Source organism: Etheostoma cragini, chromosome 2 (genome assembly GCF_013103735.1).
Source record: "Etheostoma cragini isolate CJK2018 chromosome 2, CSU_Ecrag_1.0, whole genome shotgun sequence".
Taxonomy (NCBI): Eukaryota; Metazoa; Chordata; class Actinopteri; order Perciformes; family Percidae; genus Etheostoma; species Etheostoma cragini.
Window position 1 is genome coordinate 2,898,640 of NC_048408.1, and position 14,807 is coordinate 2,913,446.

The 14,807-nt window shown below is 41.1% G+C and overlaps 2 protein-coding genes across 3 annotated transcripts; both read right to left on the minus strand.

Annotated features, from left to right (window-relative positions):
* Positions 1–4,821: 4,821 nt before the first annotated feature.
* On the minus strand, positions 4,822–6,164 carry tmem187 (transmembrane protein 187). Its single transcript, XM_034861126.1, has one exon. The coding sequence runs from the start codon at positions 6,023–6,025 to the stop codon at positions 5,240–5,242; it is 786 nt and encodes a 261-aa protein (XP_034717017.1). The 5' UTR covers positions 6,026–6,164; the 3' UTR covers positions 4,822–5,239.
* A 776-nt stretch (positions 6,165–6,940) lies between these two features.
* On the minus strand, positions 6,941–13,018 carry saraf (store-operated calcium entry-associated regulatory factor). 2 transcript variants are annotated; one of them, XM_034861099.1, is made up of 7 exons: positions 12,773–13,018; positions 11,497–11,675; positions 9,447–9,628; positions 9,055–9,341; positions 8,708–8,861; positions 8,485–8,582; positions 6,941–7,704 (listed from the first exon to the last, which is right to left on the minus strand). In XM_034861099.1, the coding sequence occupies exons 1-7, from the start codon at positions 12,837–12,839 to the stop codon at positions 7,679–7,681; spliced, it is 993 nt and encodes a 330-aa protein (XP_034716990.1). In that variant the 5' UTR covers positions 12,840–13,018; the 3' UTR covers positions 6,941–7,678. The 2 variants fall into 2 exon arrangements, with proteins under 2 accessions (XP_034716990.1, XP_034716982.1); XM_034861091.1 differs by having other exon boundaries at positions 9,055–9,339; positions 9,430–9,628.
* Positions 13,019–14,807: the final 1,789 nt, after the last annotated feature.

Sequence of the window (14,807 nt, forward strand, 5' to 3'; positions counted from 1 at the left end):
GAGTCCTGCCAGACCTCAGTCAATGAATAGGAGTAAATAATGGTTGCCCCTCTTGTACGGCCCATCATGCATAGGTACAGTATGCATTCACAACCTAGAAGTATAAGACTGACCTGTGATCCACGGTTTCTTACTACAAAAAGAGATTTATCAGACAAAAACAAAGTATCTCTGTCTCCAACTGCTTTCCTGGTGCCAGGTCCATCATACTCTCTGAATACACCTTGTATGGCCCAACATTTGACCACAAGGTCTCTTTGCGACCTCCTGCCCATAGGTCACTGATTACTGTAAAATATCAATGACAGTCAGTCACTTCTGAAATTCAAAATTTAAGGTGTGCTTTGTGTGTGCTTTGTTTACTCAAACATTTCTGCATTTTTTTGAGCGTTTGGAGTCCTTCTGGAAATGGATGTTAGTTCAGCTGTTGGTGTGTGCTGTTTATGTGTTCATGTTGTGAAAGGCCAGCCACAGTTGAAGGATCCACATTTTTTTAGTTTGGCAGGGATCATGTACATTGTGGCCTGCAAATACTGGTCCCAATCTTGGGGGTGGTCAGACGCCATGTTGTCCAGGGACCTGAAAATGCAAGTTTCAATTACAGGCATGAGAAGGTTGAAGAGAATTTTGGTTAAATTTCACAATAAAGATGCTCTGCTGGGAAATGCTAACCAGCCTGTTGTACAATGACAGCACAAATGCATTCAGGTATTAAAGAAAAATGGAAACCTCTGTACTGTACGCAGAGGCTTCTTTTGATGCCCAGCCTCTGACACAACCCATAACTGACCTTAAAAATGATTGGTTAGACAGACATGAAGTCAGCACAAACTTACATATGGGGACAAATCAAGCATGGTTACTGTACCTTGTTGCAAAACTCTAAGCCCTGATCTGTTAGCAGTCTATGTGGTGCACAATATTTGTAAAAGAAATCAACAATTAGAGCTTGCATTACGTGTTGAGCTTGAATTGGTGCACCATGTTGACGTGTGGAAACTTTGTGTTTTTTTTTCGACACCACAGCTTTTGTGTTGTAAATGTTGAATATTAGATCTTTGTAAGTCTAAATAAAACCATATGAGCATTGCGTATGACCGATGGTAGTACCTGTTGCGACACAAGTTAATCTTGGTGCACTGCGCTCTGTTTTCCTTGCGGATAGTGGTCTTCAACAAACACTTCAGGAGGTTTAAAAGAAGTGTTGCAGCTATACCGCCACCTACGTTGTCAGTCATTTAACATACTAATATAATTCTATTTATGTAGGCTACATATAGATGAGTTATGTTAAGCTACAACCTCATCACAACCACATTCTTTGCATTTAGCATATACTCATTCATCCAGATACAAATGACAGCATCGCTCTCGTATTGCAACAAATATTGCATCGTGGGTCGGAAAGAAACATGTTTTCAATTGTCCTCTATGTCTTGCACATATAGCAGAATTGACAAATAAAGTTGACTTGACTTGGCAGGAGTTTGATCAAGAAAGTATATCTCATGTTATTGAATGTCTGAATATCTGCATTATTATAATTAGGAAACACAGCAATTGCAGATATGTTCAATCCAATTGTTAATAGTTGTTTTAAGTTTAGATATTCATAATTGGAAAAAACATTCCATATATAGTGTAATTTTAAATATTCAAAACTTCACTATGCATAGTAAAACTATCCACAAAGTGGAGCAGGTTCAAAATTCTTCTTTTATTTTGTTGATTTATTAGAGTCAAAGGCTTTTGGCCATGAGGAAATCCATTTTCGTCACGTTTTAGGTATGAAATGTTACATACATTATGCTATATCTGAACAAACCCCTCTGTAATAGCTTTCACAAGTAGATAGGAGTGAAACTGGAACGATTGGTATGTGTAAGTGCTGCTGTAGTTGAGTTTTCTGACTTAGAGTATGAAGTCAATTTTCAATTAAATTCTATATATATATATAGTGTCAGTTCAAAACAAGAGTTATCTCAAGACACTTTACTGATAGAGTGCTTCTAGACCTCATTCTATAATTTACAAGGACCCACCAGCTCTAGTAGTTCCCTGTAGTTCTAGTAGTTTTAAGAAAAAAAAACATTTTGAGAAACACCCTTTAAACATTTTAAATCCCACACATTTTAAAAGACATTGTAAGTGATAGGTAAAAAATAAATAACAGATATCAACATGAAACTTCCCCAGCTAATTACTTACATTGAGACATATATATATATATATATATATATATATATATTTTACAATATATATTACCCCAGTTTGCCTACATTTTAGATATAGTACTGTTTTAACGATGTAAGTGTATCCACCAAGGTGTTTGTGGGTTACCGCCCCTTGAGGAACCTAAGACCCTAAGACCTCAGCTCGCCGCCGCAGATTCAGTAATGGAAACTTTGAACATTGTCCACTCAGGTTCAATGCCCCCAGCCTCCACATGGATGCCCGAAAAGCTCCGCCGGAGGTGTGAGTTGAAAGTCAGTCAGACAGGGGCCTCCTCCAGACGTTCCCAATTTACCCGCACTACCCGTTTGGGCTTACCAGGTCTGTCCAGAGTTTTCCTCCACCCCCTGACCCAACTCAGTTGACAGCTCTGCCCCTCTCTTCACCCGAGTGTCCAAAACATACGGCCTCAGATCAGATGAAACAATTAGAAAATTGATCATTGACCTTTGGCCTAGGGTGCTCTGGTACCACGTACCAACATAGCATCCCTATGTTCGAATATGGTGTTTGTGATGGACAATCCATGACTAGCACAGAAGTCCAACAACAGACAACCACTCTGGTTTGGATCAGGGAGGCTGTTCCTCCCAATCACGCCTCTCCAAGTATCTCCATCATCACCCACGTGTGCGTTGAAGTCCCCCAGCAGAACTATGGAGTCCCCTACTGGAGCCCCATCCAGGACACCATTCAAGGTCTCCAAGAAGGCCGAATACTCCGAACTCTTGTTTGGTGCATATGTATAAACGACAGTCAGAGTTTCCCCCCCATCACCCCCAGGCGTAGGGAGTAGAGTCCAACCCCAATCCAGGAGTACGGTTCCAGAACCGAGACTGTGCGTAGAGGTAAGCCCCACCAGATCTAACTGGTAGCGCTCCACCTCCCGCACAAGTTCCGGTTCCTTCCCCCACAGAGAGGTAACGTTCTACGTCCCCAGAACCAGCCTTGGCCGCCCGGGTCTGGTCCGTTGAAGCACCTGAACTTTGCTGCCACCCATGTAGCAGCGCACCAAACCCCTTTGGTTCCACCCACAGGTGGTGGGCCCATGGGCTGGAGGGAGAAGTCCCACGTTGCTTCTTCGGGCTGTTGCCGCCAGGCTCCGTGGCAAATCCGGGCCTGGCTCCAGACGGGGGCCCCGGGCTTCCTCCAGGCGGGGTCCCTCGATCCCTTCCTTGTTCTTTCATAGTAGAAAGAATGGTTCTTTGAACCATTCTTTGTCTGGCCCCTCCCGTGAGACCTCTTTGCCATGGGAGACCCTACCAGGAGCACAAAGTTCCAGACAACACAGCCCTCAGGTTCATAGGAACACACAAACCTCTCCACCACGATAAGGTGATGGTTCCCGATGATGGTGTGCCAAAATCTCAATTTGAATAACTAGTAACTAAAGTTTAAGATTAATGTATTGTAGTTAAAAGTACAATATTTATCTCTACAATGTAGCGAGTAGAAGTAGAAAAGTGGCATTTAGAGACTCTAGCAAAGCACAATTACATTAAATTTGTACTTAAGTATTGTACTAAATTGACTTAGTTACTTTCCACAAATGATGGATAATGATGTGTGCGATCCTGCTTGTGTGTGTGTGTGTGTGTGTGTGTGATCTGCAAACTATATAAATTGAGTGCAATTTTTCTAGTTTAACTACTCAAAGCGCTTTACACCACTCGGACCTAACCTGGTGGCCAAGGCTGCTCATCTAACCTTCAGGCACATTCACACGCTGATGGCGCAGCATCCATAATAGTTATATAACTATATATTTATAGTAAATATAGTAATACTTTTTATCAGAAAATCCACTTTAGTGTCTGTTTGGAAGTGTCCTTGATGCTATTTAACAATGTAAGGAAGTGTTTAAATAACTTATTATGCTGTCAAGGAAAGCCATCAAGGTGAAGTGGGTCATGGATGACCCTCCTACTTATGTAGAAATGTGGAAATCTCAGATTTTTGACATTGTGGCTCTAGACAAAAATAGGACGTTATAGTAATGGAAGAACTATTCTTTTTTATGCAGAAATGTATTTATTTTTGTCAAAAAAAACAAATGTGTGACTTTTACACACCAAATGATTCATCGCACCTGAGAAATGTGAACATCTCTGTGCTTTGTCACATGAGATTCACAGAAACATCAAAACATTTTGTACATGAGCATTTGCTACAGTGAATGTGAAAGTCACTTTTTATAGATAAGGCACAAATTAAAACTCAGATGCAGCCGATGAGTTGTCGATTTACCAGTTGCATGTACTTTCTATCAGTATGGTCTTACTAAGCAACAGCAGTGGTGTTTGTACAATTTGTAAGATTGGTTAAAGTACATTTTAATGCATTGATTACATGTAAATAACTAAATTAAGTAAAAAACATTTTTAATCAGGGTTTGTGGTTACATTTATAGATGCCTAAATGGCCAGGCTCCAGAATATTTACAAGGGTTTGAGTATATTAAAGGCAATGAGGCAGAGTCAAAAAATATTTCTTTTGGATCTGAATCCTTTTGGTGTGGGGGCCAATACTTGGAAGTGCTTACATTTGATGTCAAACTCGCTGAATCCTTTACAGTGCAAACACGTTTTTTAGAGAAAATGGAAAGAGGAGCGATGGGTGAATGTATTTCATATTTTAATACATTTGCATATTGAATAACATCTTACTATTAACTAATATTAACTCTGCACATCAACTTAAAGTTTGTACTGTAGCAGAGACTTGTTTTGATTTGGGGCTATACTATGGAAGTAAATCATTTGAACTTTTAGCGTTTTATCTGGTTCCTCTGTTGTATGCCAAACTCCTTGTTCATTAGTTTTCCCTGTTTATTTCACACTTTTCTCTTTTTGAATTGTGCTTTCTTGCTATGTTTTTATTTGGACAAGGGTATGTGTATCAAATCCAACCCACGTTGAATTAGTTGGTGTTAGGTTATAATAGCCCAGTATAGTATCTGGGATTAAAGTAAAATGTCTCTCGACGTTTCTTCTCCTCTGGTTGTTGCTCACTCCTGCTGTGCTGCAGTCTTTCCCTGTGCCCTCTGTGTCAGTGTGGTCAGGAAACAGAAGCTGAAGTGGAACTGCAGCACGTCGCACACTTTGGACCAGAAGTGTCCGGTAAGCCGCTGAAAGAGGCGGTACTGAGCAAGCCAGTGATCCAGCAGCTTTAGTACCACGAACCCCGTACACGACAGCACCGCCAGCAGCAAATATCCCCGCGTGCGACCGTCCCCGTGTGCCAGCTGCGCGTGAACTCCCGTGTACACCGCGATGACGACGTGACAGCCTAGCGCCAACTCGAAGCCCCGCTCGTGCGCCAGCGCCAGGCCGTAGCTGAGAATAGACAACAGTACATGCGCTGCCGCGTGCCTCGCGCGCCACTTCTCTGGCCCGCGTTCTATAAAGCTGACCCACACAGGAACCCACGCAAAAATCGGTAGGGTGAACCACTGGTCGAGCACGGCAGGAACGCGCCGCAGCAGCGCCAGGCGTGTCCACTGCACAGGTCCGTAGAACACAGCCATGAAGGCGAATACCTCTCTCATGTACCGGCTCTGGTACGTCTCCTGAACGCCTTTGTGCCACAACAGCCAGTACAGTCCCATGAAGATATAAGCCAGGTTAATAAGACAGTTGCAGGGCATCGCCAAGAAACTGGGCAGAGAATCAACCATTTTCTCTGCATAATGGTCAGAAGACAAGTCCACCTCAACTTCGTCGAACAAGCTGGTGTTAGCCAAGACGACACAGACCACAAAAGGCACCGATACGTGAAGCAGAGCAGACTTCATTACAGATTATTTAACATATTCTAAAGTAAAGCTCTTGTGCAACAACCTGCAAACGCAGAGATAGTTTCGACACAGACTGAGATTGAAAGTCCGAACTCCTATTGTTTTGGTATTTAACATCACATGATTTAAAATGGAGAGTTTGGATTGGCAGCTCGCCCCCCAAAAAATCTCTCTCTCCCTCTCTCTCTCTCTCTCTCCCTCTCATTTGCTTTTTTGGCATGAACAAAGAAAACATGCTGTTGCCAAAGCAGTTTACATTATATAGTACATATCACATACATCACATATTAAATACATACCATAGCTCACATAGATTATATACTGCACTGATAGTTATACACATTACACAAAACAATTGCATAACACACTATAATACTTAACAGTTTTGTATAATATAGTTACTGTACAATCCTAAACCAATATGTAATGTTGGGATGTTATTGTGGTGAGTATAAAGTCTCTGTCTAATAAAAGATAAATGGTTGTGAGAGATACGGTCACATACGAACACACAAGGAAAACCTGAGACAGGAGGAAGAATTGAAAAAAAGTGAGTGTCCCCACGAAAAAAAACATGAAGCCAGATAAAATCAAAGACGACACAATCGCAGGTGGCAGAATAAATCTAAGGACTTAGCCTACTACAGCAATAACAGTGGTACACATAAAAATGTCCACTGCTTTGACCATCCTGCTATATTGAGTTGAATGGGAATGTGCTCTACTCTCATTCTATTTCTATGGCATTTTTCATCAATATCTTTATATCAGAGGTGGTTAAAGGTTGATGAGATGTGGAAACTGCATGTGGCTCTGTTAGCTAACATGCTGAAGCATTGCGTGTCCCAGAGGAAAAGGTGGAGGCTCCAGCATGTGTTTTTACTTTTGGGAAGAAGAGAGAAAAAAAGACACTTTTGGTTTCTCTTTTTATTAGATAGTTACTAAAATATCACACACCACATGCTCAAAATATGGCCTATTAATAAAACACTTCAAAGCGTTGAACACATTCTAAACTTATATGATAAGGGAAGCAAAGGTTGGAGGGCTAGCACATAATAGCAAATAAAGAAGGATGAATGTACAAAAAATATATATATTTTTTTCCTATAAGCCAGATTTAGCACTTTTTTTATTTTCTCAATATCTGTCTTTTGTTTTATGTGAATGCAAAAGGTGCCACAGTTTCCATTGATATCTTATTGCATGTGAGGCAGAACACATTCATGAGAACGTCAAGAAATCCTACAAAATCAGAGAAACCCTAGATCGCTATTTCCTCAACAAGACCACATGAATAAAATGTATAAATTAAAAAGTTAATTCCTGTTGACTTATGCTATCTTGCTTACAAAATGCTGATCAAATCAGTGAACTGAAAGATCATCTTCTAAAACCACATTAAAGTAATGGCATGCTCTTTCAAATACCTCTGAAGCTCAAACCAGGCATTCACAGAAAAATACAGTGCTTCCGGTCAGTAGCTGGCATATTGACCTCTCCAGAGAAAGATAGAACTAATTCAAATGTTACAATGTTGTTGGACAAATTCATTTCTGCATGAAGAGAGTGTCTTTGCGTGGTGCTTTCATCATGTTTGACCATCCTCCAGCCAACACTGAGCTCGTCTTTTATTCTCCTCCTCAGCTTCTATCTTCTCTTGGTTCCTCCAAAACCTGAAAAACAAAGATGTTAGTCAGCCAGCGGTACCTACAGCATGTCTTTGGATGCACATTGCATTCACCAAAGAAAAACCAGATTGAAGGCATTTCCTCCTTGGTTTGAACCACTTGGAGATAGAAATGTCACTGAGTAATTTGGGTGGTACTCTCATCATCAGTGAGGTAGTCTTTCCTTTAAATAACCAATTAGATGTCCTGATGACGGAAATGCTGTCTTGTGTGTACGAGTGGTTGATATGTTGAGAGATGTGAAATAAAAAAAATAAGAGAAATAAATCTCTATGCCTTGTTATCCAATTCACATGGAATAAAGCCTTATTTGCACAAAATAAAGCTCTGTTCGCATTGAAAAGTCAAAATACCATGAGCAGAACAATTACTATGTCCAGTGTTCAGGAAGAAGTCCGTTTAGGAGCACTTAAACCAGTACGACATTCTCATAGAAATAGAATGAGAGTGGAATGGACATTGAAACGTTTGCTGTTGTCTTTTGACTAGTTAAAAAGAAAATGGCGCTCAGCACTGTGCAATGAACAAAGACATAGAATGACTTAGCCTACTACACCAATAACAGTTCTTTGCAATGGCATTGGTACTCATAAAAATGTCCGCTGCTTTGACCATCCTGCTATATTGAGTTGAATGGGAATGTGCTCTACTCTCATTCTATTTCTATGGCATTTTTCCTCAATATCTTTATATCAGAGGTGGTTAAAGGTTGATGAGATGTGAAAACTGCATGTGGCTGTGTTAGCTAACATGCAGTGCTTCTACCTGAAGCAGTGCGTGTCCCGGAGGAAAAGGTGGAGGCTCCAGCAGGAGGACGTCTGCTGTCAGTGTAGGCCGATTGGTTATAGTTGTAGGGCTGGCTTCTGCAAAGCAAACATACAGCACAGACATCCAGAATGGAGTGGTAGTCATAGAATTTCGGTTCTACAATACAAGGCATATATTCTCTATTTTTCACCCATTTCTCTCTCTCCATCTCTTTACTGACCTCTGACGGCCAAAGAGATATCCCAGCACCCCTCCTGTTCCCATGCCGGTCCAGAAGCCTCCGCCTGTGCCAGGAGGAACTTGGCCTCGTGGTTGCTGTTGTCCATGAGTGTAGTCACTGTGGAAACCGTAGCCTGGGTTTGCACCACAATTGCCTTAACATAAAACAAAAACAAGAACAGATTTAAGCAAGGTAGTTTTAATCTTATTTCATACTACAGTGCTTATTTATTAGGCACATCCTTCATAACAAAAGGTGATGTATTGCTTTAAGGAAGTGTTTGTCAGAGAGAATCCGCAGTCCAAACCAGACCGTCTCTCCATGCGTAATCAGTCTGCATCAGCTACCTGTGAAGTCAGGTTTAAATCCCGGGGGTGGTGGCCCTGCAGTCGAGCCATAGTGATTATCTCTGGGGTAACCAGCCTGTCCGCTGTCCTGCTCCGAATGGCCTGTGTTCCCGCTGAGGAACAGCTTGTAGACGCCGTAGGCTAAGACCAGAAGCACAACGACCACCAGCAGGCTTCCGGAGTCCTCGCTGCCTGAGGGGTACGAGCTCTGGTGGCTATGCTGGTGATGTTGCTGCTTGTTTCCAGAGAAACCGCTGAAAAAACTGGAGGCAAAGCCCCCGAGACCTGAGACAGAAACATAAAAATAATCTCTCTTAATAGCTAGTCCTTTTGTGAAGATAAAGCCTCATACATTTTACAACTATATCCTCCTACCTCCAAATTCCTTGAATCCACTGTCGGAACCCCTGCTGCCTTGTTTTGTCCTCTGGCCCTCTGTGGTCAGTTCCAGTGTATACTCCAGGCCACAGGAGCCCTTTAGTATGTAGGCATCAGCAGGGTGACTGTAGCCCTCACAGCTCACCTCAATGCGACCAAATCGGTAGGCATTGTCCAGATCAGTCTTACACTCCCACTGTAAGGAGGTCAGCACATCATTCAAAACCTTATTCTCCTATTTCTGTACACAACTCTTTGTTTCCAAAAATCAAGGAATGTATTATATCTGAGTTATATTAAAAGTATACACAGCTCACAGTCAGTCACACCTCCTGGCACCGGGGAAAATAAAAGTCTGCCAGGAGTGATGTAATTAGGTCAGTCGCAACATGCAATAAATCAATAATAAATTGCATAATAAATAAAAATGAGCTGGATAAATTGGAAGTTATCGAGACCGGAAACATTTCCATTTTATTTATAGTTTTTGATTGTGTTCTGTTTTTATTCCAGTGCATTTTTTGTCAACAGAGACTGAGAGTCTATTTTATTGATTGTTTTTGGTCATTTTGACCATTTGGTCATTCTCTAGAAATAAAACTCTATTGTACCTGCATTAATATACCATTATCATTACATTTGATGAAAGTGGTCTTAGAACGACATTACCATCCACCTCACTGTCCCCCCAGCTCGACTTGTCACAATGGGGACCAGAGCCTTCAGCCGCTCTGCTCCCCAGCTCTGGGACTCACTCCCACCTGACCTCCGCAATATCAACTCTCTCCCCCTGTTCAAAACTAGACTAAAAACCCATCTGTTCCAGCTTGCTTATCTATAAATACACTGTTCCTGTTTTTGTTTTGTTTTGTTTTGTTTTTGTTTGTTTTGTTTTCTGTTTTTGTTTTATTTATTTTTTGTTTTGTTATAACTGCTTACACTTTTCTGTTCCCTGTATCTGTCTTTTATTGTATGTAAAGCGACCTTGAGTGTTCAGAAAGGCGCTGTTAAATAAAATGTATTATTATTATTATTATCATTGTTTATCGCAATAATTTGTGGGACAATTTATTGTCCAGCAAAATTTGTTATTGTGACAGGCCTAGATGTAATGACCCCCATTACTGTCCTGACCAATAGAAATGACTTGTATGGCAAGGACAAGATGATTCCCAACAGCACATACAGCCTATTGTGTTTGTTGGAAATATATCCTAATGGATACTAAATGTTTAAGGCTGATGCCAATATCAATTTTTTTCATCAATATCTGGATGAATTTAACGATAAAGCTGCAGGTGCTGCCACCGGGAATTGTAGCCCAAGTTTCTGTCGTGGTGGATGGGAGATTGAGTTCCAGGGCTGGGTATCGTGTAAAAAATGATGATACTAGGTCCCCTAAAGTATGCCAATGACAATAGAGTACTTCATTTTGTATAACTTTTTTGCCTACTTTGTTTAATACCCATCATGTGAGTAATCATTACCATCATCATCATCATCATCATCATGTGAGTAACATGTGAGATATAAGTGTCTTGACATGCTGAACTGCTAACGCTGTAAAATAAACCGTGCTTGACTTAACCACACCAGAGACTGGGAACTGCTGCTGCAGTTGTCAATCACACATCACATTAAATCAAAGAATGCTTGTAGTGAATTAGCTGCGAGCAAAACCAGTCCAGAACCAAAACCAGCTTTTGATACTACTTAGTACTGGGTTATTTTGGTACCGATACCCAGCCCTATGTACCAGATGAACTCTATCCACTTCCTGTGTAAAGCAAAATGTCATCTTTGACCATTCCTATTACCAGGGATACTCAACAATTCATTTTTTTGTTGGTCAGCTAAAGTAATATTTCTTTGAATACATCAACTTGGACGTTGGGAATTGTGATGTTTATTTTTTTGGTATTTTGTTACATTTTTAACCAAATGATTAGTCATGAAATCAATCTTTAGAGGAAGGAATTGTTTCAGCCCTACTTCTGAGCAAATGTTATATTCCACACACTTCATCTCTCTGTCCTAGCTGCAAACCAGAGCCTCTCTCCTCACCTGTACATCCACTCCATCCCAGCCTTTGTTCTGACACTGGATCACCTCTGGGACGAAGGCCTGGCATCCTGCCGAGCCTCCAACACATTGGAGCTGGGGCACTGGGCTGGAGCGCCTCGCCGTGGTGTAGCGACCCTTGTACAGAGTCAACACCTGGATGTCCCGCAGCAGCACGCTGCCTGCAGTGGGGAGAGGAGAAAAGTCAAAAATAAAGCTCCATGCTAAAAAAGGCACTTACTCTGGGAGCAACAGGTTTTCCAGAGAATGTTTTAGGTATTTTCAGACATTATGATTAATTTTTTAAGGCTATACTGGTAACATTGCTGTAACATAGGCCTATATACAGCATTTTATTTATACATGTCAGGTTCCTGAGATGCAAGAGAGCTCAGTGCCACTTTGTGTTATCTGTTTTTGTTATTTTCATCATTCTGTACTTCCGGGTTTTTGTAAGCGTGCTGTCCATACAGTGAATAAGAATTTCTCCTTGGGGACCATAAACAACAACAACATAACCGGAAGGAAAAGAAGGACGCAAGTATTAGTTTTCAGTGTTCGAATCACAGCTGCATGAAGTCATCCACAAAATACAGAAGCATTGCAGTACACACCTAGATGGATGCTATTGGATAGAGATACAAATAAACGAATAAGTATCATCATTATTATTAGAAGTAGGCCTAGTAGTAATTATGTTAATTACCCGTGACGCAGTTAAAAAATGTAACTTCCTGGATGTGAAACATTGACACTGGTGGCGTTAGATAAAATTGTGCGTTTAACTAACTAGCGAGAAATAACAGGAATTAACGTTGCTCTTACATGAGCACACCTGTCACTGATACAGACATTTACACTAGCTAACGTTAAATGCCTGCGAATTGAGACTACCGTACATATATAGTCTGGCAGAGAAACTGCCGTGGATTTTCTTTGCAACTTCAGTAACTTTACGCCTAAATGCAGCCTGTTCCGTTAAACGAATGTTAGAATTGAACATAACGTATGTAACGCTACGGTACTTCAGACCGTCTATAAACTCTTTCATTTACATACTTTCTTTTAAATTAAGCTAATAAATTGGAAAGCTGTCGGAAATTGTTGTGTTGTTTTGTCTGTTTGCTGAGCTATATGGTTACTGGTTGTCTGTTGTTGTTAATGTTACTTTGCTACATTTCCTAAACAGAGCGGCTACCATTTTTATAAATTCACAAGTATCACTTATGAATTAATAAAATAGAACAATAAAGGTCGAGAGGAAGGAAGCAATACTTACCATCATCCCAACTATTGATGTGCCCCGCCAAGAAAAACTGCAACCCAACTGTAATATACCATTTCATTTTGTTACTGTGTAATGATCCTCTCCACAACTAATTGTAGTTATTATTAAAATGGAAACGGTCACTCTGCATTACATTAACGTTACAGTACACCTTCCTCCCTTAACTGTCTATGCTTCCTCCACAAGAAACAGTAACTTCCGTGTTGCGTCAAGTGTTTTTGCTGTCGCAACCAATGGGGAGCGAGCACGACTGCTACACGGCTCTGAATTTATCTCGCGTGATATGTGTGTGTGTGTGTGTGTGTGTGTGTGTGTGTGTGTGTGTGTGTGTGTGTGTGTGTGTGTGTGTGTGTGTGTGTGTGTGTGTGTGTGTGTGTGTGTGTGGGTGTGTGGGGGTGTGTGTGTGTGTGGGGGGGTGTGTCTCTCTCTCTCAAGCAACAAAGACATCAAAGACAGTCACACTCACTTTTTTCGGTGACTGTCTTTGTTGTGCCAAAAACAGACTGAAGCAAGTGGGTAATCGAGCATCCACAAAGCGTATTTGATGCTATCAAGCCATCACCCGCCGTTAGCACCCCATTGACTGCTACTCATTTTGGCGCCACTTTGACAGCAAATAACTTTGCATCTGAAGCGTTTAAAGACTCCATTTGTCCATTGTTTATTTCTAAAGAAACATGACAATATATAAAGGGCATGTTATTACATTTATACATTTTATAACATTATGTTATAGAACCTTAGCCTGTTTTTACAAAAACATCTGCTAACGATTGTGTCATAACCAAGTGACTTACTGTAGCATGTTGCATAGTCTTTCAATGCTTCAGATGTAAAGTCATTTGCTGTAAAGGTGTCGTCAAAATGAATGTCAGTCAATGGAATGCCTAACACGAGTAAACCTTGTCAATGCCAAACTGCCTAACACGGTTAATAAACCAACCCTGTTTTTTTTTTATTTCATGCAGATAACTCATTGCTACAGACTGAATAAATGACTGAATGAGGAAATTAAAGAGCAATGTGTCAGAGGGAGACTGAGAGAAACTCAAGGTTAGGTTCAGACTCGGTTACCATATTATCTGAGGTTAAGAGTTTCCCACATTTCAGGGTTAACAAACTCAGAGTTTTCACTAAACCTGCTACTGGTAGAATCCTGATTCCACAAACCTTGTGTGTCTCACTGCTGTGCTTCTCAGAAGTGGTCTAGATCAGTGATTCCCGAAGTGGGGGTCGGGACCCACAGGGGGTCGCGAGCCAGAGAGGGAGGGTCGCAAGTTGATTTCCAGAAATAAAATAAAAATTTAGAAATGATTAGAAATAGCATTTGTTAGTCATGATTTTTAACATAAGATAAAACTTTTGGCTAAAACCAAGCAAATAAATAAAAAAGGAACAGCTCTTTTGATTTGAAACGAGGGCAAATCATCTGACAACCGAGCTGGAGGACGCATTGGTTGAACTGTCAAGCGACCGAACCTTGAAGACAGCGTGTAATTCTAAGACGCTGGCTGAGTTTTGGATTTCAGTTGAGAGGGAATACCCACAGCTATTCAGGGCGGCTTTGGATGTGATGATGCCGTTTGGCACTACCTACTTGTGTGAAAAGACTTACTCGGCACTGATATATCTTAAAAATAAATACAGATCACGATTGAATATGGAGGATGATCTCCGAGTAGCGGTCTCCAACATTAAACCAAGATTGGACTTGCTGTGCTCCAAACATATTGCACATCCATCTCATTAGGTGAGGTTAAGTTCAAATTAAAGTAATGAGTAAATTACTGTAGAATAATGTTATGGCTGTTGTGTTATTTTGTGTTGTCAATATGCTCGTGTTTGGATACGCCTATAGTGCGTGCGTGGTTGCACGCAATGCTTATATACGCCTATAGTGGGGGCGTCGCAAGTCACTTGCACCAACACTTTGGGGGTCGTGGGCTGAAAGTTTTTGAAACCCCTGGTCTAGATTTTTGGGAGCAGGTTGCCAGGGGCCGCTCTTTCCAATGCATACAGCCCTCCC